Here is a 20,383-nt window from a genome sequence, read left to right as displayed (position 1 = left end):
TTTTTTTGTAGAGAGGGTCTCACTATGTTGCCCAGGCTGGTCTTGAACTCAAGCAATCCTACTGCCTCAGCCTCCCAAAGCATTGGGATTGCAGACTTGAGCCACCACACCCAGCCTGTTATATGTACTATATACTATATTCTTATAGTAAAGTAAGCTAGAGAAAAGAAAATGCTATTAAGAAAATCATAAGGTCTGGGCACAGTGGCTCACACCTATAATCCCAGCACTTTCGGAGGCTGAGGTAAGAGGATTGCCTGAGCCCACAGGTTCAAGACATCCTGGGCAACTTGGCAAGACCTGTTCTCTACAATAAATCAAAAAATTAGCCAGGCATGGTAGTGCATGCTTATAGTTCCAGCTACTTGGAAGGCTGAGGCAGAAGGATCACCTAAGTCTAGCAGGTTGAGGCTATGGTGGCCATGAGCATGCCACTGCACTCCAGCCTGGGCAATAGAGTGAGACTGCCACTCAAAAAAAAAAAAAAAGGAAAAAAGAAAAAGAAAAGCATAAGAAAGATAAAATATATTTACTATTCATTAAGCTGTAGTAGATCATCATGAATTTCTTCACCCTGTAGTCTTCATGTTGAGTAGACTGAGGAGGAGGAGGAAGAAGAGTTGGTCATGCTGTCTCAGAGTGGCAGAGGTGGAAAAAAAATCCAGTAGAAGTGAACTAGTGCAATTCAAAGGTCAACTGTAATCAAATGTGTGACTTCAACTTGGTTTGTATATGAGACTTTTAGCAACACTTTTAAAGGCTAAGTATAGACAGTCGCCAATTTACGATGGGATTTGATTTAGATTTTTCAACTTTACAATGGCTCAAAGTGATAAGCTTTCTGCAGAAACCATACTTCCAGGGTCTACTTCAGTTTTCACTTTCCATACAGTAGTCAATAAACTAATGAGATTTTTAAACACTTTATTATAATATAGGCTTTGTGTTAGACGATTTTTCCCAACTGAAAGAGTTCTAAGCACATTCAAGGAAGGCTAGGCTAAGCTATGATGTTCAGCAGGTGTATTAAATGCATTTGGGGGCTGGGTGTGGTGGGTCATGCCTGTAATCCACCCACTTTGGGAGGCCAAGGCAGGAGGATTGCTTGACACCAGAGTTCGAGGCCCTTCACAACATAGCAAGGCCATGGCTCTACAAAATAAAATTTTAAAAATTAGGTAGGCATGGTGCGTGTGCCTTTAGTCCTAGTTATACTTGGAAGTCTGAGGCAGGAGGATTGCTTGAGCCCAGGAGGTTGAGTCTGAAGTGAGCTATAATTGTGCCACTGTACACCAGCCTGAGCAACAGAGTGAGAACCTGTGTCTGAAAAATAGCTAATTAAATAAATGCATATTCTACTCATGATATTTTTCTTTCTGTTTTAAAATTTTTTTGAGTCAGGGTCTCAGTCTGTCACCCAAGCTGGAGTACAGTGGTGCATCATAGCTCACTGCAGCCTTGAACTTCTAGACTCAAGCAACCCTCCCACCTTAGCCTCTCGGATAGCTGGGACAACAGGCATGCTCCATCAAGCCCGGCTAATTTCTAAAAAAAAATTGTAAAGATTCAGGGTCTTGTTATGTTGCCCAAGTTGATCTCAAACTCCTGGCCTCAAGCCATCCTCCTGCGTCAGCCTCCCAAAGCACTGGGAATACATATGAGTCACCCTGCCTGGTCCAATTTACGTTTTCAATTTAGGATGGGTTTAGAATGGACGCAACCCCATCATAAGTCGAAGAACATCTGTACCTTGCCACTTTCACATTCAGTTATTCTTAAAAACAAAAACCACTCTTGCTAATGGATGGCTTAAAACATTGACCACCTCTTCCTAAGTGCGAGTGCAATTTTTCAAACTACATTTAATATAAGCATTCACACTTTAACCACTCATGTAGTGCAGCAAGCATAGCTAGGGCAATGAAGGAGGGTAAGCTCAGAGAAACAGGTGGGTATTTTCATGTAGTCCCAGCTACTTGGGAGGCTGAGGCAGGAGGATCACTGGAGCCCAGGAGGTTAAGGCTACAGTGAGCCCTGATCATACCACCATTGCGTGCCAGCTCAGGCGACAGAGTGAGACACTGACTTAAAGATAGATAGATAGATAGATAGATAGATAGATAGATAGATAGACAGATAGATAAAAATTAGTGTATTAGTGCAACCAGCAGCTTCCCAGATATATAAATTGTATTAACATTTAGGTTTTAATTCAATGGCATTTTAGAATAGTGCCCCCTTGTGGGTGATTTAATCATGTTTTTGCAGAAGCCGTCTGCAGGAGATCGAAGGATTCTGTGAAGTGACAAATAGGAATAGCAGCTTTCACAATTTTATAAAACATTCAAATATTTTACATCAATTTCTATTATGAGATAGTAATAATTCTCTTTTTTAATGTTCCGAATCCAAAGAGATAGCTGTGTTGCATTTTACACTTATAACAATTTGATAAGGTGGATGCTTTTTTTTTTGAGTTGGAGTCTCACTCTGTTGCCCAGGTTGGAGTGCAGTGGCATGCTCACAGCCACCACAGCCTTGACCTGAGGGGCTCAGGTGATCCTTCTACCTCAGCTTTCCAAGTAGCTGGAACCACTGGCATGTACCACCACACCCGGCTAATTTTTTGATTTTTTTGTGGAGACAAGGTCTCGCCATGTTGTTCAGACTGGTCTCGAACCCCTGAGCTCAGGCAGTCCTCCCTCCTCCACCTCCCAAAGTGCTGGGATTACAGGCATGAGCCACCGCGCCCGGCTGAGGTGGATGCTTTTTTAAAATCTTGTTTTACAGAGGAGGAAACTGAGATTAAGAACCTGCTCGATGTCACACAGCTAGCAAGGACAGAACTGGGTACTGAATCCTGACAATTGAATTCTAGCACTCATATGATTGACCATCTGCACTTGACTTTATCTTTAAATAAAATCTAAGAGCTCAGCTACATGGTCAGACTGGAATGCTTCTTCTATTCCTCCATGCTTGATATTTTCCTGAGCATTTGATTTTTAAAAGAAAGACAACCACCCCGAGGAAAACAGTTTGAATGACTTACCTGTGCATAGTAGGATAATGTTTAAGCAGGACCTGTGCAGTTTAATCTGTATATCATTATATGTGTTTTCTGAAAATGTTTTTTTTAGATTAGTAAATATAGTCTATTTAGAAAGTAAATTTGATGGCTGGGCTCGGTGGCTCAGCCTGTAATCCCAGCACTTTGGGAGGCCGAAGTGAGTGGATTGTCTGAGCCCGCAGGTTCAAGACTCGCCTGGGCAACTTGGCGAGATCTCATCTCTACAATAAATCAAAAATTAGCCGAGCGTGGTTGCGCGTACCCGTAGTTCCAGCTACTTGGAAGGCTAAGACAGAAGGATCACCACAGCTCAGCAGGTCGAGGCTGCGGTGGCCGGGAGTGGCCACTGCATTTCCGTCTGAGTGACAGAGTGAGACTCCAACTCAAAAAAAAAAAAAAGAAAGCAAATTTGAGAGCGAGAGAGAGAAAGAAAGGAGATTCACCTCCCCAAGGTAGCGGTGGGGGCCAAAGCCAGGAAACATGGCCTGGCCATAGCTTAGCAAGGCAATGGCCTCTGAAAACATTTTAAGGTAAAAGTTAGGAAGAAAAACACTTTTTTTGAGTCAGAGTCTCACTCTGTCACCCAGGTTGGAGTGTGCACTCACGGCCACCACAGCCTCAACCTCGACCACTCAGGCGATCCTTCTGCCTCTGGCTCCTGAGTAACTGGGATTACAGGCATGTGCCACCATGCCTGGCTAATTTTTTAAAAATTTATTATAGAAACAAAGTCTTGCCATGTTGCCCGAGCTGGTCTCGAACTCCTGGTCTCAGGCAATCCTCTCACCTTGGTCTCCCAAAGTGCTTGGATTACAGGCGTGAGCCACCATGCTTCGCCAAAACACACACACACACACACACACACACACACACACACACACACACACACACATTTTACCTAGACTGCTTCATGGATGTTCAGTGTAACTACTTTTGTCTGTTTGCTGACTGATTAGACACCCCTTCCCTCCTTGTTTCACTAATTCAGGTATCAGAAGAGGGTGGCCCTGTACATCGCTGCCTTTTGTGGGAACATAGAATTTACCGAATGGGCCCTGAAGCAGGGCGTGGGGCCCCATGAGGCAGTCGGTGTTCACCCCTACCGAGCTTGGTGCCAAGAAGTCCTTCATGTGGATGTCTCTAAATGCCCCATTCATGCGGCTGCAGAAGCAGGCCAACTGTTGATTCTGAAGGTCTTTGTCCATTGCAGCGTGCTGTGCCTGGAATGCAAAAACGCAGCAGGACAGACTCCCCTGACCATCGCGTTCAAACACAAGCATAAAGACTGCGTATTATATCTGCTGAGTAAAATGTGGTCCACGGTTTGTTTTCTGAAAATTTCAGTCCCGATGAGGATTTATATTAAGATAAAACAATGGGTCCTAAGAGCTCAGGGTCACTGTCTTCAGAAAGGACAGCTCTGTGGAACAAGGGTCTTTGGGACAAAAGTTGGAGACACTATGATAGTGGATGGCTTCACCAAATCAAAAATGACCTCCAAGAGTTGGCATAAAGCTGGGAACACAGACTCACAAAGCACCTCGCACAAGCTACCACCTATCAGGGAACAAACTACAGGCAGCAAACCTGTCCATACTTTGGCAATTTCACAACCAAACACAGGAGTACAAATTCTCAAATTTCATCCGCTGGCAGATGCAAATACGTTCTCTGAATTACAAAGACATCCACAACAAAATCAGGAAAAAATCACCGCCACAGCTAGGAAAAAAGAAAAAGAAAAGCTCGTAAAAAATACGTATCTTCCCAAAGTCCCCCTCCCTTCGGTTTCAAGAGTGGGATATTCACACCCATCACTTTTGAATGCAACACCTGGTGCTGACTCCTTACTGAGGTCCTCCTTCACGTCTTCCGCGGAGCACAGCGGGAGGACACCAAGGGAGAATGCAATCTACTGCTTAGCTGTGGCAAGGTAATATCTTCTCTTTAAACATACAAAGGGCAAACCTTTCATATGGCAGCTCTAGAGCAGAAAGCCATTCAGGAAGCCCTAGTACACCACATGAAGTAACAGGTTATTCCAATGCGCTGACACCCAGCTTCAAGGACTTCATCTTAGCCTAGTGACTAGGACAAAATGAACTGATACTATTGGCCAATCCAATCTATATAGTACTTTCCTCACAAGCTTTCAGGAAGAAAAGAGACACAGTAAAAAGAGTTGTATCAATTAGCAAGGTTCCTTGCTGCTGCTACTTCCTCTTTCTCTTCCGCTGCTTCCTTCTCCTCCTCCTCCTTCTTCCTTTTTCTCATCCTCTTCTTGTTCTTCTGACACTAATAAGAAATTGTTCATTGTAGTTAAAGTGAAAAGAGCCTGAAACATGAGCAGGAGATATCAAAAGTGTCACGGAAGACTAGATAGTAACGAAAATGGAAGGGAGGAAAGAAAGAAACAATATAATAGCAAATTGAACCATAAAGACTTGAGTTGGCCAGGCGCGGTGGCTCAGCCTGTAATCCCAGCACTTTGGGAGGCCGATGAAAGAGGATTGCCAGCCTGGGGGTTCAAGACCAGCCTGGGGAACTTGGTGAGACCTCGTCTCTAATCACAAAACTAGCTGGGGGTGGTGGTGTGCGTCTGCAATTAATTAATCACAAAAACTAGCTGGGGGTGGTGGTGTGCGTCTGCAGTTCCAGCTATTTGGAAGGCTGAGGAGGAAGGATTGCCTAAGCCCAGCAGGTCGAGGCTGCGGTGACCGTGAGCGTACTGCTGCACTCCAGGCTGGGCAATAAGAGTGAGACTTCAACTCACAATAAATAAATAAATAAAAGGCTTAAGTTGACTTACTAGGCAAAATAAATAGGCGGAGGGAGATCTATATTGAATAGAGTACTAGATTTGACATTAATATTTAAGGTGAGCTAAAAAGGCACTCCATTAGCACATTTAAAGAGACAAGAAAGGGTATCAGAATTAATGTTTCAATCATATTCATTTCATAAGATAAATTTTGGTCAACAGCAATCACTGAAAACACAATGCTGATTACATCCCAGGCTCTGCGCATTATAAGGTATTATTGACTGCCTATATTATAGTAGAAGTATAGATTTATGAGTGGCTTTTTTCCTTACTCAATGTAATGAGAAGAAAAGAAAAAACAAGGCTGGATTGTTTTATTTGCCTTTCTGCATTGGTCTTTATTACTTGATCTCAGCGAGGTTGCTGCCACCTAGTGGTGAGAGTAATTTGGACTTTAAAGCTGGCAAAATTCAAATTCCAACGTAAGATTGACAATACTTTGCTTAATGGCTTTACACTTTGTTATTTGTGTGATATCGTTGACTAGGATGCATAAAAAGAGATCATCTAAAATTCTAAAGATACTAAAAAAATGATTAGTTGAAAAAATTCTACAGCCCATTTTAAATCAGGCTATAAACACAAGAAAGGGAATTCTGATTTGTTATATTAACAAACACATATTAAAAATGAGTTTACTTTTCAAACACTCAATAAGTGTTTATTATGGCCCAGTGCTGTGCTAAGCTAAATGGAAACATGCAAAAGTAAGTTTTTTGTTTGTTTGTTTGTTTGTTTGTTTGTTTTTGAGTTGAAGTCTCACTCTGTTGCCCAGAATGGAGTGCAGTGGCAGCTCCCGGCCACTGCAGCCTCGACCTGCTGGGCTCCGACCATCCTTCTGCCTCAGCCTTCCAAGTAGCTGGAACCACAGGCACGCGCTACCACGCCCGGCTAGTTTTTGATTTATTGTAGAGATGAGGTCTCGCCAAGTTGCCCAGGCGGGTCTCGAACCCGCAGGCTCAGGCAATCAACTCACCTCGGCCTCCCAAACCGCGGGATTACAGGCTGAGCCTCCGAGCCCGGCCAAATGTAAGTTTTTAAGGTGCGTATGTGTGTGGTTGAGATGAGAAAGATTGCCAGTGTCTATTATGTGGAGTGCTTCCCTCAGAGGGGATTGAGTTATGAAATATATAGTAAAATCCATAAAGATCACTAATCTTGCTTGGCATGGTGGCTCACGCCTGAAATCCCAGCACTTTGAGGCGTCAAGATAGGAAGATTACTTGAGGCCAGGAGCTCTAGACCAACCTGGGCAATATGGAGAGAAAAAATTTTTTAGTCGGGTGTGGCGGTCATGTCTGTAGTCCCAGCTACTCAAGAAGCTGAGACTGGATCACTTAAACTGGGGAGGTTGAGGTTGCAGCGACCTATGATTATGCCACTGTGCTCCAGCCTCCAAACAGAGTGAGACCTTATCTCTAAAACAACAACAAAGATCACTAATCTCACATGTATGGCTTGTTGATATTTTACATTTTCATGTAGCCACATAAGCACCACTTAGATCAGATGAGATGCGAACTCTTTCCAGCACCCCCAGAATTTCCCACGGTTCCCCACCAGTCAATAATATAACTGTTATTCCCATCACTGTCACAAAAGATTAGTTTAGTCCATTCTTGAGCTTCACATAAAGGGCATCGTATGGCATATAACTTTATTTCTGACTTTTTTTGCTCAGCACATTGCCTGTGAGGTTCATCCATGTTGTTGTGTGTATTGATTGTTCGTATTTCTATGTAGCACTCCATTTCTATGTCGTATTCCAGATCCTAATTTATTATCTGTTTTCCTACTGACAGGCATTTGGAGTGTCTCTAATTTGGGGGCTTATTTTGAATGAAAAGTGTATGCTTATTTTGCATATAAAGTTTGGTGGATATTTGCATTCATTTCTCTTGACTCTATACCTAGAAATGGAATTGCTTACGCCATAGCGTAAGTTTATGTTTAGCTTTAGTAAACATTTCCTGTTTTCCCAAGAGATTCTACCAGTTTGCTGTTTTTTGTAGATATATTGCATAGGGATTTGAGTTATTAAGGGGAGGCAATTTCAAGATCAAGAAGGAAATTGCTGGGAAAAACACCTTTTTTTTTTTTTAAAGTTGGAGTCTCACTGTCACCCAGGCTGGAGGATAGTGGCACACTCACGGCCACTGCAGCCTCGATCTGCTGGGCTCAGGCGGTCCTTCTGCCTCAGCCTTCCAAGTAGCTGGAACTACAGGCATGAGCCACCATGCCCGGCTAATTATTTATTTATTTATTTATTGTAGAGATGAGGTCTCACCAAGTTGCCCAGACTGATCTCAAACCCGTGAGCTCAGGCAATCCTCTCACCTCGGTCTCCCAAAGTGCTGGGATTATAGGTGTGAGCCACCGCGCTGGCTTTCTTTAAACCTCTTCAAAGAAAGAGGTTATTCTGAGAATGGAGAAATTGAGAGAGAGAGAGAGGAAGGAAGGGAAGGAGAGAGGAAGGGAGGGGTTGATGGAGGGAGAAGGGAAGAAGGAAAGAAGCAAGAAGGAAGGAAGGAAGGAGAAGGGAGAAGGAGGGAGGGGGAAGGGAGGAACTGAGGGAGGAAGCAAAGAAGAAAGGCAGGGAGGGAGGGATGGGGAGGGAAGCAGGGAGGGAGACAGCAAGGGGTTGGTGCCTAAGCGAGACTCACAGAAGGAGCAGTACAGTCTGACTGCACTTATGCTGCAGAGCTACTCCCAGCAAATTTTCCTTCCGTTTCTCTTTTCCCAATATTTTGATCTTCCTCTATTCATCCCCTCCACTTCCTCCCCGCCTGTTTCTGCCCCCTTTCCACAGGTCTTCCCCAGGATCTACTCCACCTTCCTTTGTTGGTGGGCCATGGAGAATGGGAGAGCTGCAGTCTCATACCCTGCACACTCTTCTGGGTCTGGTTCAAGTCCCTCGCAGGGGGCACAAAAGCACCATGTCCACCTGAAACAGCCAGTCAAGCCAGGCAGTGAGGAGGTTTGGTTGCTCTGGTGATACTACACTAGCATCATGGCCAGGAGATGGGGAAGAATTAAACATAGTCCATCATCATGCTGGCCCAGGGAATTAGATCAGCATGGATAAAGCCACCATCAGATATTCCTGTTATATAGAAGAGAAGTCTCCCAAACCAGACATGTTCCCTGGCAACAGGTGAAAGGCCTGCTGGACCACGTATCACTCAGCAACTCTAACCTTAGATTCATGGAAATATATCTCTCAGAGTTAACTCCAATATGGCACTGATGCCGTTAATTCAGAACAAGTGTTAATGTGGGTCTGGGTTGACGAGGGCGTGTGGCTGGTATAGGCAGGTTATTAAATTTTTATATTTTCATAATCTGTGTAAGTACCACTCAGATCAGTGACTGAGGCCAGAAGTTCACACAGGGTCTCATTCCTCAGCCTAGAAGATGAGATAGTGTAGCCTTTACATAGAACAAAGGATATTTCTAAGGTGTGTCTAGAAAACAACCTTCCATATTATTTCTCGTCCAATTCCAGTGAAGTTAATGTGACCTAGGAGTCCAGGTTAATAAATAAATATTCAAATGTAAGGAATTGGCCCAGCAGGTCAGGAGTTTGAGTGGACTGAGAAGAGACTATAATTCCAAATGCTGACTTTGATGGGTTCTCGTGTTCCAGTTAAAAATACAGCTTTTTGTTTTTATTCTTTATGAAAAAGCATGTCCCGTGTGTTTTATTCACTTTTTAATTTTAATTTTATTTATTTATTTTGAGTGGGGGTCTCACTCTTGTCGCCCAGGCTGGAGTGCAATGGCATGATCATGGCTCACCACAGCCTCGACCTCCTTGGCTCAGGTGATCATTCCAACCTTAGTTTCCTGAGTAGCTAGGACTATAGTCCCACACCACCAGGCCCAGCTAATTTATTTTTGTTTTCATTTTTGTAGAGACCAGCCTGGACCAGCTATGTTGTCCAGGCTGGTCTCAAACTCCTGGGCTCAAGCAACCCTCTCATGTAGCCTCCCAAAGTGCTAGGGTTACAGGAGTGAGCCTTTTATTCACTTTTTGTATCTTCAGCACATAGAATAGTACTGCTCAAACATGCAGAAAGGTCAGGTTTCAAATGCCAGGGAGAAAATCAGAATGGGTTCTGAGCCTAGGAAGAGTCAGGATATGTGACAGAATGGGAGAGAGAAGACTGCAAATTAAGTCAAGTGGGGTATGGGGAATGGTTAAAGGTGCCTGAGTGATTTCCTTAAGACTTAAGACTTAATTGTATGAACACCATGAGCAAGTTAGCCCATTTCAGAGGGCCCAGGAAGGCATAGATATTGAGGTAAAGTAAAGAGTTAATCCAGAACAAGGAAGTTGAATCAAGCGGCATGTACCTGGTTCAAATGTTTGAAACACTATAGTATTTGTATGCAAGGTTGCTCCTAGTGGATTGAGTGAAAAAGCCTTTAAATAATCTACAGGGCCGGGCACAGTGGCTCACGCCTATAATCCCGACACTTTGGGAGGCCGAGGTGAAAAGATTGCCAGAGCCTCCAGGTTCGAGACCAGCCTGGACAACTTGGCGAGATTTCATCTTTACAATAAATGAAAAAATTAGGCAGAGGCAGAAGGATCACCTGAGCCCTGCACTCCAGCCTGGGCAACAGAGTGACACTCTGACTCAATAAATAAATAAATAGATAATCTACAGGACTTTACCAGAGAAAAGGGGCGGTGGTGAGAGAAAGCACCCAGGTAGAGGCGAGAAATATGGTCAAAGGCACTGCTTAGTGAGAGGGCAAGCAAACCATTTAGTGTTCAGGAAAGTAAGTGGATTTGCAAATGGCATTTTAGGGGACAGAGAGAAAGTCACCAGAAATAAGCTGGCAAACAGGAAAGCACCTACATTAAGAAGCATTTGTGTGACCATGTGGAAAATGTCCTTCTTATTCCTTATTCCATGGGGTGAGTGGTGGGTAGGAGCTTCAGAGAAGTTTTTTGGGGTTTTTTTGGTTTGGTTTTGTTTTGAGTTAGAGTTTTACTCTGTCACCCAGGCTGGAGTATAGTCACATGCTCATGGCCACTGCAGCCTCAACCTGCTGGGCTCAGGCGATCCTTCTGTCTCAGATTTCCAAGTAGCTGGAACTACTGGCGCACACGACCACACCTGGCTAATGTTTTTTTTTTTTTTTTAATCTACTGTAGAGAGAAGGTCTTACCAAATTGCCCAGGCTGGTCTTGAACCTCTGGACTCAGGTAATCCTCTCACCTCAGCCTCCCAAAATGCTGGGATTACAGGCATGAGCCACCCTGCCTAGCAGATATTAGATATTTTTATAATCTTTAGCTGAAATGCAATGGAATTTAATGTTTTATGATTGTTAGGACTTGAAAATTTGAACAGGATTACTCTTACTTTGTAGGATGCAAATGTGATTTATTCCAGAGGAGTTTGACAAGTCATTAAATGTTGGGGTTCTCTAAGATTCTATCTTTGGTCCTCCTCACTTTCTGTACTCTCATCCTAGGAAGCCTCAGTTATCCATTGCTTCATTCCCTTATCTGTGACTCCTAAATCCTGACCTTTCTTAAAAGTTGTGTATCTCCAATTACCAAGTAAAAATATCTATCCCGTACACAGTTCAACTTAACTTGTCTTTAATCTTTTTCCTAAACTTTTCTTTCTTCTGTATCATTCTTCTAACGTATTGACTGTGCTGTCCTCACCATCTCCAAAGCTAGAAACAAGATTCAATTCCTGGTTTCTCCACTTTCACACCCAGGTATGGCCACATTTTGTAGCTTATTCTCCAGAAATCTCTCTTATAGATGGCTGTTCCCCTTTTCTCTAACAACTTCCAGATTTTGTTTTCAAAAACAAACAAAAATTCTTGGGTCACAACAGATACTAAAATAAAGAAATTTTTAAAAACAGACACAAATTGATTATGTGACTTACCTTATGTAAAAAAGAACTTTGACCGGCCCAAAGTTGTGGATTCAAAACTTCTAGTATTGGGCCATTGCCTTGCTAGACTCTGCTGTGGCCATGCGCTCTCTGAGCTATGGCTGTCGCTGTGCTGCCTGGCTTTGATCCTCCTCCCTCACCTTGGGGAGGTGAATCTTCTCTCTCTCTCTCTCTAATTTACTTTAAATAAACTATATTTTCTAATATTAAAAAAAACTTCTAGTATTGCCTTGAGAAAAATATCATTCCCACTGTATCACAGGGAACTTGTTTCAGAAAGATTCCTTTTTTCTTATATATAATCTTATATTTTTTTATTTACATGTTATATATTTATACTATTCTATATAATAACATTATATAGAATAGTATATATTTACATTATTATATTTTATATTATTACCAAATATATATATGATATATATAGTATATGTATGTGTGTGTGTGTGTGTGTGTGTGTGTATATAATATATATTTTTTTTATCTTGAGATGGAGTCTCCCTATGTTCCCCAGGCTGGCCTTGAACTTTTGGCCTCAAAGGATCCTCTGCCTTGGACTCCCAAACTGCTGGGATTACAGGCATGAGCCACCACACCTAGCCAAGAAAGATTCCTGTTTCTATTTCACATTCTATCTATGTGACGAGACATTCTATCTATGTGACGAGACAAACTAGCCACAGTTGCAAATCAACCTGAAGATGTCCATCCTTTCAGCTATGTATGGTGATGAGATTGGGTTTCCTTTTAAAATGTGTCTTGTTTTCTTGCAGTGCCTTTAAAGAGAAACGATGGCTTCAGCAGTTAGGAATAGCAAGAGTCCTGGCCAAAAAGAGCATTTCCAACCCAAGGACTACTCAAGGAAGCCTGGCAGCTGATGTGAAAACCCTCCAGAGATTGTACTTTAAAAAGTCGTAACGATCCCAATTTGGACAAAGACCTGATCAAAGAGAATCCCTCATCCCAATGTTAACATTTCCAATAACAGTTCTAATGCTATCATCTCTAATAATAGTTCTGCTACACAACTTTCAACAGGACATTTAACATTTAACACCATGTTTTCTTGGACTCCATCACCTTAAGGGAAAATTGTGTGTGTGTGTGTGTGTGTGTGTGTGTGTGTGTGTGTGTGTGTGTGTGTGAAGAACCTGAGGAAGAATTCATAAGAAACTGAAGACAGTGGTTGTCTATGGAATAGGGGAACTGAGAGGATGAAAAGGGAGTAAAAATTTGTAGTGTTTCTTTTTTTGTTTTTCTAAGTTTCTTTTAATGCATTTTTTTAGGCCATATGAAAGTAGAACATAGCCAGGCTCAGTGGCTCAGCCTGTAATCCCACGCCTTTGGGAGGCCGAAGTGAGTGGACTGCCTGAGCCCGCGGGTTCGAGACCCGCCTGGGCAACTTGGCGGGACCTCATCTCTACAGTAAATCAAAAATGAGCCGGGCATGGTAGCGTGCACCTGTAGTTCTGGCTACTTGGAAGGCTGAGGCGGAAGGATCGCCGGAGCCCAGCAGGTCAAGGCTGCGGTGGCCAGGAGCGGCCACTGCCCTCCAGTCTGGGCGACCAAGTGAGATTCCAACTCAAAAAAGAAAGAAAGAAAGAAAGAAAGTAGAACATGAGAAAAAAAAATTTTTTTTAATTCTATAAAAGGAAAGTCCCTAGGAAGGTTACAAATACCATCCAGGTCTAGTGCTGGTCTCAGACATCTTTTAAATTTCTGCTAAAACATTGATATTTTTAATTTTTTTAAAAATTGAGATAAAGTTTATATACAATAAAATACATAGTTTTGTTTGTTTTTTTTTTGAGTTTGAGTCTCACTCTGTCGCCCAGACTGGAGTGCAGTGGCCGCTCCTGGCCACCGCAGCCTCGACCTGCTGGGCTCCGGCAGTCCTTCCGCCTCAGCCTTCCAAGTAGCTGGAACTACAGGCGCGCGCTACCACGCCTGGCTAATTTTTTGATTTATTGTAGAGATGAGGTCTCATCAAGTAGCCCAGATGGGTCTCGAACCCGCGGGCTCAGGCAATCCACTCACCTCAGCCTCCCAAAGCATGGGATTACAGGCTGAGCCACCGAACCCAGCTCTAAATCTTAAATGTAAGATTCAGTGGGGTTGCCAAATATATATAACCTGCATAAGCAATATCTCAATCAAAACATAGAACACTTTCATTATTCTAGAAAGTCCTTTCATGCCCCTTTCTAAGTCAATCCCAACTCCTACAGGTAACTGCTATTCTGATGTTTTATTTTACTTTATTTTATCTTTGAGTCAGGGTATCACTCTGTCACTCAGGCTAGAGTGCAGTGGCATGATCACAGCTCACTGCCACGCCAAACTCCTGGACCCAAGCGATCCTCCTGCCTCAGCCTCCTGAGTACTAGAGCTACAGGAACACACTACCATGCCTGGCTAAATTTGATATTTTTTTGTAGAGACAAGATCTTGCCTAGACTGGTCTCAAACTCTGGGGCTCAAGCACCTTGGTCTCCCAAAGTTCTGGGAATACAGGAGTAGTAGTAATTATTACTTAGTATTCTATAATATAGACTCACCATAGTTTATCTGTTCAACTGTATAGATGTTTGGGTTGCCTCCAGTTCTGAAGAATTATGAATAAAGCTCTTTGAACATTATTGTAAAGGTCTTTTTTTCTGGATATATATTTTTATTTTATTTATTTATTTGGGGTAAATAGGAGTGGAATTTTTAGGTAATAGGGTGAATGTACATTTAACATTATAAGAAGTTGCCTAAGAATTCTCCAAAGTGGTTTTACAACTTCACATTTCCACTAGCAATGTACAAGGGTCGGGCTGCTTCACACACCCACTAACATACGGTGTCACCAGTGGTTTTTATTTTTAGTCATGCTAGTGGGTTTGAAATGACATATCACTGTAGTTTTAATTTGCATTTTCCTGATGACTATGATGTGGGGTGCTTTTTTGTGTGCTTATTGGTCATCTGTATATATCTTCTTTGGTAAAGTATCAACTTAAGTTTGCCTATTTTGAAAATTGGGTTGCTCGTCTTTTAATTCTTGGTTTATTGGAGATTTTTATGTACTTTTGATACAAGTTCTTCATCAGATGTACGTATGGTGCATATTTTTCCCAGTATGTGGTTCACCTTTTCATATTATGAATGATGTGTTTTGATAAACAAAAGCTTTTAACTTTAATGAAATGCAATTTATTGGGGTTTTTTTCTTTTATGGTTCATGTCTTTTTTCTTAAGAACGTTTTGCTGACCCTAAAGTGATTGTTGGGAGCTGGCCACGGAGGCCCACTGAGCATTAGGGATCAGGAAAGGCCGTTGACCCTGAGACCACTAAGATGCGTTTGGGAGCTATTGACCCCATTTCCTCCCCCTTTCTACTCAGCACTAACCAGATTAAGCTCCTGTGAACTCAAAACATAAAAACTCTGAGACCGGGATGAACACAAGCTAACTTTAGAAGCTCATTGCTCCCATTCTTCCACAAACTGCAGTTTTGGCTTTCACACAACTTATAATTCAAACTCGGGTCACATCTAAGAGACTTAGTATTGGTCACAGGCTTCTGGGTCATGATCTTAGGATTTATTGAAGTTGAATAAATGGATTAAGGTTTCATCGATTAGGTATGGGATTATACCTGAAAGAACATCTGGTGGGTGGGGAATGCCCCTCACACACCTGACTGTGTATAAAAGACCAGTTGTAATTCCTATTAAACAGCTTCTGCACTAGACTGGGGTCCAGTCTCTCTCTCTCTCTCTCTCTCTCTCTCTCTCTCTCTCTCTCTCTCTCTCTCTTTCTCTCTCTCTTTCTCTCTTTCTCTCTTTCTTCTTCCCCCCAATCGCCAATGCCATCTCCACCTTTGGGGTACCCTGAACCTGGCTGGAGCTGGTCTCCGGCAAGTAGCGCCTGAACGTGGGACCTCAAGGTAAGCTTTCTTTTTCTTTTTCGGGACAGATAGGACCTCACCCAGGGGCCACGGACCCCTCTGTAGAGACAGGCAGAGCAAGGAAGGGTGAGCAGTTTAAGAGCTGTGATAGAATCATGGGCCAGAGTGAATCTAAAGAAAGGAACATGTCCACTAGTATTTTGAACATATTGTCCAATAGAGGAACCAATTGGCTTACCTTTTGCATTTTATATGCCTTAGCTTTATGGAATATTATCCGAGATGCTTTAAATCCACAGCACAATTTCTCTAAAATTCCATCCAAAAATAAAGACACTCCCCTGCTGGCCGTAGCCTCGGCACCTCCTTTAGATGATGAATTTTTCCCCGAGGAGGAAATGGAGTTGGAGGAGGAAGTGAATGGGTATCATAAGCGAAAAAATCCTGGTAATGTTGCCAAGGTACTTCCTCCCATACCCTTTACTAGAAATAAGGTGAAAACACCGAAATTCACACCTGGGTATGTGTCTCCGGCTAATGTAGGTACGTAGGGAGCCAGAAAAAAGGCTGAGAAAAAGGGAGATTTTACCCTGTCTTCTTGCTTTCCAGTAATTTATATGGAAGAAGGCACAGTAAACGAGGCACCTCACTGGGAGCCGCTACCATATAAATTAATTAAGGAACTTAAAGAGGCTTGTACTCAGTATGGTCCTACGGTTCCTTATACTATTACTATTATGGAACAATTTGCCACTTGGTGGATGACACCACAAGATTGGCGACAACTTGCTAAAAGCTGTTTGTCAGGAGGAGCCTATTTACTATGGGAAACTGAATTTGAAGATCAAGTAAGGATCCAAAGAACTGTTAACCAGCAGAGGGATCCAAATCAGTTTCATATTTCTAGCAATATGTTGTTAGGAAAAGGATTATATGAATCAGTTGACAGTCAACTAATCTTACCCAAGGAAGTTTTACTCCAGGTAAGTTCTTGTGCAAGTAAGGCTTGGAAGAAGTTACCTATAAATACTACTCAGACTACCTCACTATCTGATCTTAAGCAGAAAACAGATGAAACTTACGAGGAGTTTCTCTCTAGACTTACAACAGCAGTAAATAGAGTAATCTCTAATGCAGAAGCAGCAAATATCCTTATTAAACAGTTGGCTTTTGAGAATGCTAACCAGTACTTGCTAAGCTTTGATTAGGCCGATTAGAAGAACAGGACAATTAACTGATTATATCAGGCAGTGTGCTGATATTAACCCTGCCGTTATGCAGGGTATGGCAATAGCCACCGCCTTGAAGGGAGAAACTTATGCACAATTTGTGCAGGGAATGCAAAATGATAACAATAAATCAAAAAACAGCTCGGTTTTAACTTGTTATAACTGTGGGCAGCCTGGCCATATTAGTAGGGACTGCCCAGCTAAACAAGGGTTGCAGGAAGCCCTGATGCAACAGCCCAATGAGAGCTCTCAACCAAAGTCTCTGTGTCCCAGGTGTCAGAAAGGATTTCATTGGGTTAGGGATTGCAAATCCAAATTTCATAAAAATGGCACTCTGTTAACTAAACAATGATCTACGGTGCCAATTCCGGGAAATGGGCAGAGGGGCCGGCCCTGGCCCCAAGTAACAATAGGGGCAACTTTCGGCATGAACCCATTTGTTCCCTTTGTCCCATCTCAGAACTCATCAGAGCCACCCCAGGGAGCACAGGACCTTTCCTCCATCACAACAATATTAACTCCAGGTGTTCCAGTTACCCCAATTCCAATGGGAGTGAAGGGCCCTCTCCCGGATGGAATAGTGGGTATAATATTAGGAATAAGTTCCTTGTCTCTACAAGGAGTTTCTGTGATTCCTGGAGTGGTGGACTCTGACTACACAGGGGAAATTCAGGTACTTGTTGCTCCCCATAGCAAAACCGTGCAATTTCATGAAGGTCAAAGAATAGCTCAGTCACTACTCTTACCCTATCATAACATGGGCAAGTCTCTAACCGATAAGCCCAGTGGTGACTCTGGATTTGGCTCAAGCAATTTCACTTTCTGGGTTCAGGAAATTACTAACTCCAGACCTCTAAAAGATTTACATATTCAGGAGGTTAAAATTAAAGGTCTGCTAGATACAGGGACTGATGTTTCTTGTATTGCTGGGAAAAACTGGCCGTCTTCCTGGCCAACACAAGTAGCCCCATCAGGACTCATTGGTATTGGTCGAGCACCCTCTGTAGCCAAAAGTTCTCAAATCTTAAATTGGACAGATAATGAAACTTCAGGAGCCTTTTGTCCCTACATCATTCCTTCCATCCCCATTACACTTTGGGGACACGATATTCTTGCTCAAATGGGCATGCTTCTGTATAGCCCAGATGACAAGGTGTCAGCGCAAATGCTACAAATAGGATACGATCCCTTAAAGTGGCTTGGAAGAAACAGACAGGGCATAAAAGGACCTGTTCAGGTTACAGAGAGGAAAGACCAGTCTGGTATTGACTTTTCAAATTTGTCCTAGGGGCCATTGTTCCTGAGGCCGCTGATCCAATTACCTGGAAAGATGATAAACCAGTTTGGGTGGAACAATGACCCATACCCTCGGGGAAACTTAAGGCAGCAAGAGAATTAGTTCAACAGCAGTTGGAGGCTGGCCATATAGAGCCTTCTATCAGTCCTTGGAATACTCCTATATTTGTTATAAAAAAGAAATCTGGAAAATGGAGACTTTTACAGGATCTAAGAGTCATTAATGCCACAATGGAGACTATGGTGCATTGCAGCCTGGGCTGCCATCTCCAGTTGCTATTCCGGCTGATTATAACATCATAGTTATTGATCTACAGGATTGCTTTTTTCTATACCTTTAAGTTTTCAAGAATGTAAAAGATTTGCATTTAGTTTACCTTCTCATAATTTAAAGCAGCTGTTCCAGAGGCATCAATGGAAGGTCCTGACACAATGTATGAAAAACAGCCTTACCTTGTGCCAGAGGTTTGTAGATGCAGCCTTGCAGGATATAAGAAACAAATATCCTAGCTGGGCTCGGTGGCTCAGCCTGTAATCCCACGCCTTTGGGAGGCTGAGGTGAGTGGATTGCCTGAGCATGCGGGTTCGAGACCCGCCTGGGCAGCGAGACCTCATCTTTACAATAAATCAAAAAATCAGCCGGGCCTGGTAGTGCACACCTGTAATTCCAGCTACTTGGAAGGCTGAGGCAGAAGGATCACCGGAGCTCAGCAGGTCGAGGCTTCAGTGGCCGGTAGCAGCCACTGCACTCCAGTCTGGGTGACAGAGTGAGACTCCAACTCAAAAAAAAAGAAAGAAACAAATATCCTAATCTTTATTTAATTCATTACATGGATGATATTTTATTGGCTCATGCAGATCGTGCTCACTTGCATAATGTTTTGAATGAAACAATAACAGCATTGGCTAATTGTGTTTTGAAAATTTCTCCTGAAAAATTCAAACCAACCTGCCCTTTACTTATCTTGGCCGAGTGTTAAACACTCAAACTGTGAGTCATCAACCTCTACAATTAAGGAAGAATCATTTGGTTACATTAAATGATTTTCAGAAATTATTAGGAGATATTAATTGACTGAGACCTTATTTACATGTCACTACTGCAGATTTAAAGCCTCTTTGTGATATACTGCAGGGGGATCCCTCCCCCACTTCTAAAAGAGTCTTAACACCCAAGGCAAAAGAGGCTTTAACTCTCGTGGAAAAGGTCATTGAGTCCCAAAGGGTGAAAAGGGTAAGTTATGATACACCACGGGAATTAATTGTGTTGGCTACTTCTCATACCCCAACAGGGTGCTTGTGGCAGGAAGGACCTATGGAATGGTTACATTTACCAGTTTCCTCTAAAAAAGTTTTAGCATCTTATCCATACTTAGTAGCTCTGCTAATAATCAAAGGAAGACAGAGAAGCATGGAATTGTTTGGAAAATATGTGGATAATATCATCATCCCATATGACAAAACTCAGTTTCAAACCTTGTTGCAAACTAATGATGATTGGCAAGTGGATTTGATTGATTTTAGAGGACAAATTTTGTTTCATTTGTCTAGAAACCCATTGTTGCAGTTTGTGAAATGTAATCCTATAATTATTCCTCATGCATGTTCCTTAGTCCCCCTAGAGGGAGCAGTATTGTTTTTTACTGATGATTCTTCTAATGGTAAAGCAGTGGCAGTAATTAATGACAAACCTCATGTTTTAAGTACTTCAGAGACTTCAGCACAAATAACAGAATTAAGAGCTGTCTTATATGCCTTTACTGCTCTAAAAGGCAAGAGATTTAATTTGTATACTAATTTTTGTTATGTTCAAGGGCTATTTCCTCATATTGAGACAGCAACTATTCCTGCTAGTAAAACCACAATTTTGGAATTGTGTATACAACTGCAACAATTGATTCATGTTAGAAAAGAGCAATTTTTCATTGGCCATGTCAGATTTCATTCCGGCCTTCTGGGACCTCTACATGAGGGTAATCAATTGGCTGATAATTTAACAAAACCTGCCATCTATGCAACTTTGGAGATAGAGGCAGTCACTCAAGCTCAACTATCTCATAATATTCATCATCAAAATGCTACTCCTTTACATTATGAATTTCAGATACCTAGGGAAGCAGCAAGGCAGATTGTCAAGAA

The 20,383-nt window shown here is 42.4% G+C and overlaps 1 protein-coding gene across 2 annotated transcripts in view; it reads left to right on the top strand.

The window, feature by feature from the left end:
* Nucleotides 1–12,777, top strand: part of ANKUB1 (ankyrin repeat and ubiquitin domain containing 1) — a 38,749-nt gene extending 25,972 nt beyond the window's left edge. For both annotated transcript variants that reach the window (XM_021711941.1, XM_008057305.2), the window contains exons 5-6: nt 4,059–5,003; nt 12,598–12,777. In XM_021711941.1, the coding sequence (XP_021567616.1) occupies nt 4,059–5,003; nt 12,598–12,742 (1,090 nt within the window). In that variant the 3' untranslated portion in view covers nt 12,743–12,777. The remainder of the gene's footprint in view (nt 1–4,058; nt 5,004–12,597) is intronic.
* Nucleotides 12,778–20,383: the final 7,606 nt, after the last annotated feature.

Source organism: Carlito syrichta, unplaced genomic scaffold, assembly GCF_000164805.1.
Source record: "Carlito syrichta isolate Samal-C Ts95f unplaced genomic scaffold, Tarsius_syrichta-2.0.1 Scaffold302945, whole genome shotgun sequence".
NCBI classification, from domain to species: domain Eukaryota; kingdom Metazoa; phylum Chordata; class Mammalia; order Primates; family Tarsiidae; genus Carlito; species Carlito syrichta.
Note: the sequence above shows the minus strand (reverse complement) of the source record. Positions and strands in the feature narration are given on the sequence as shown.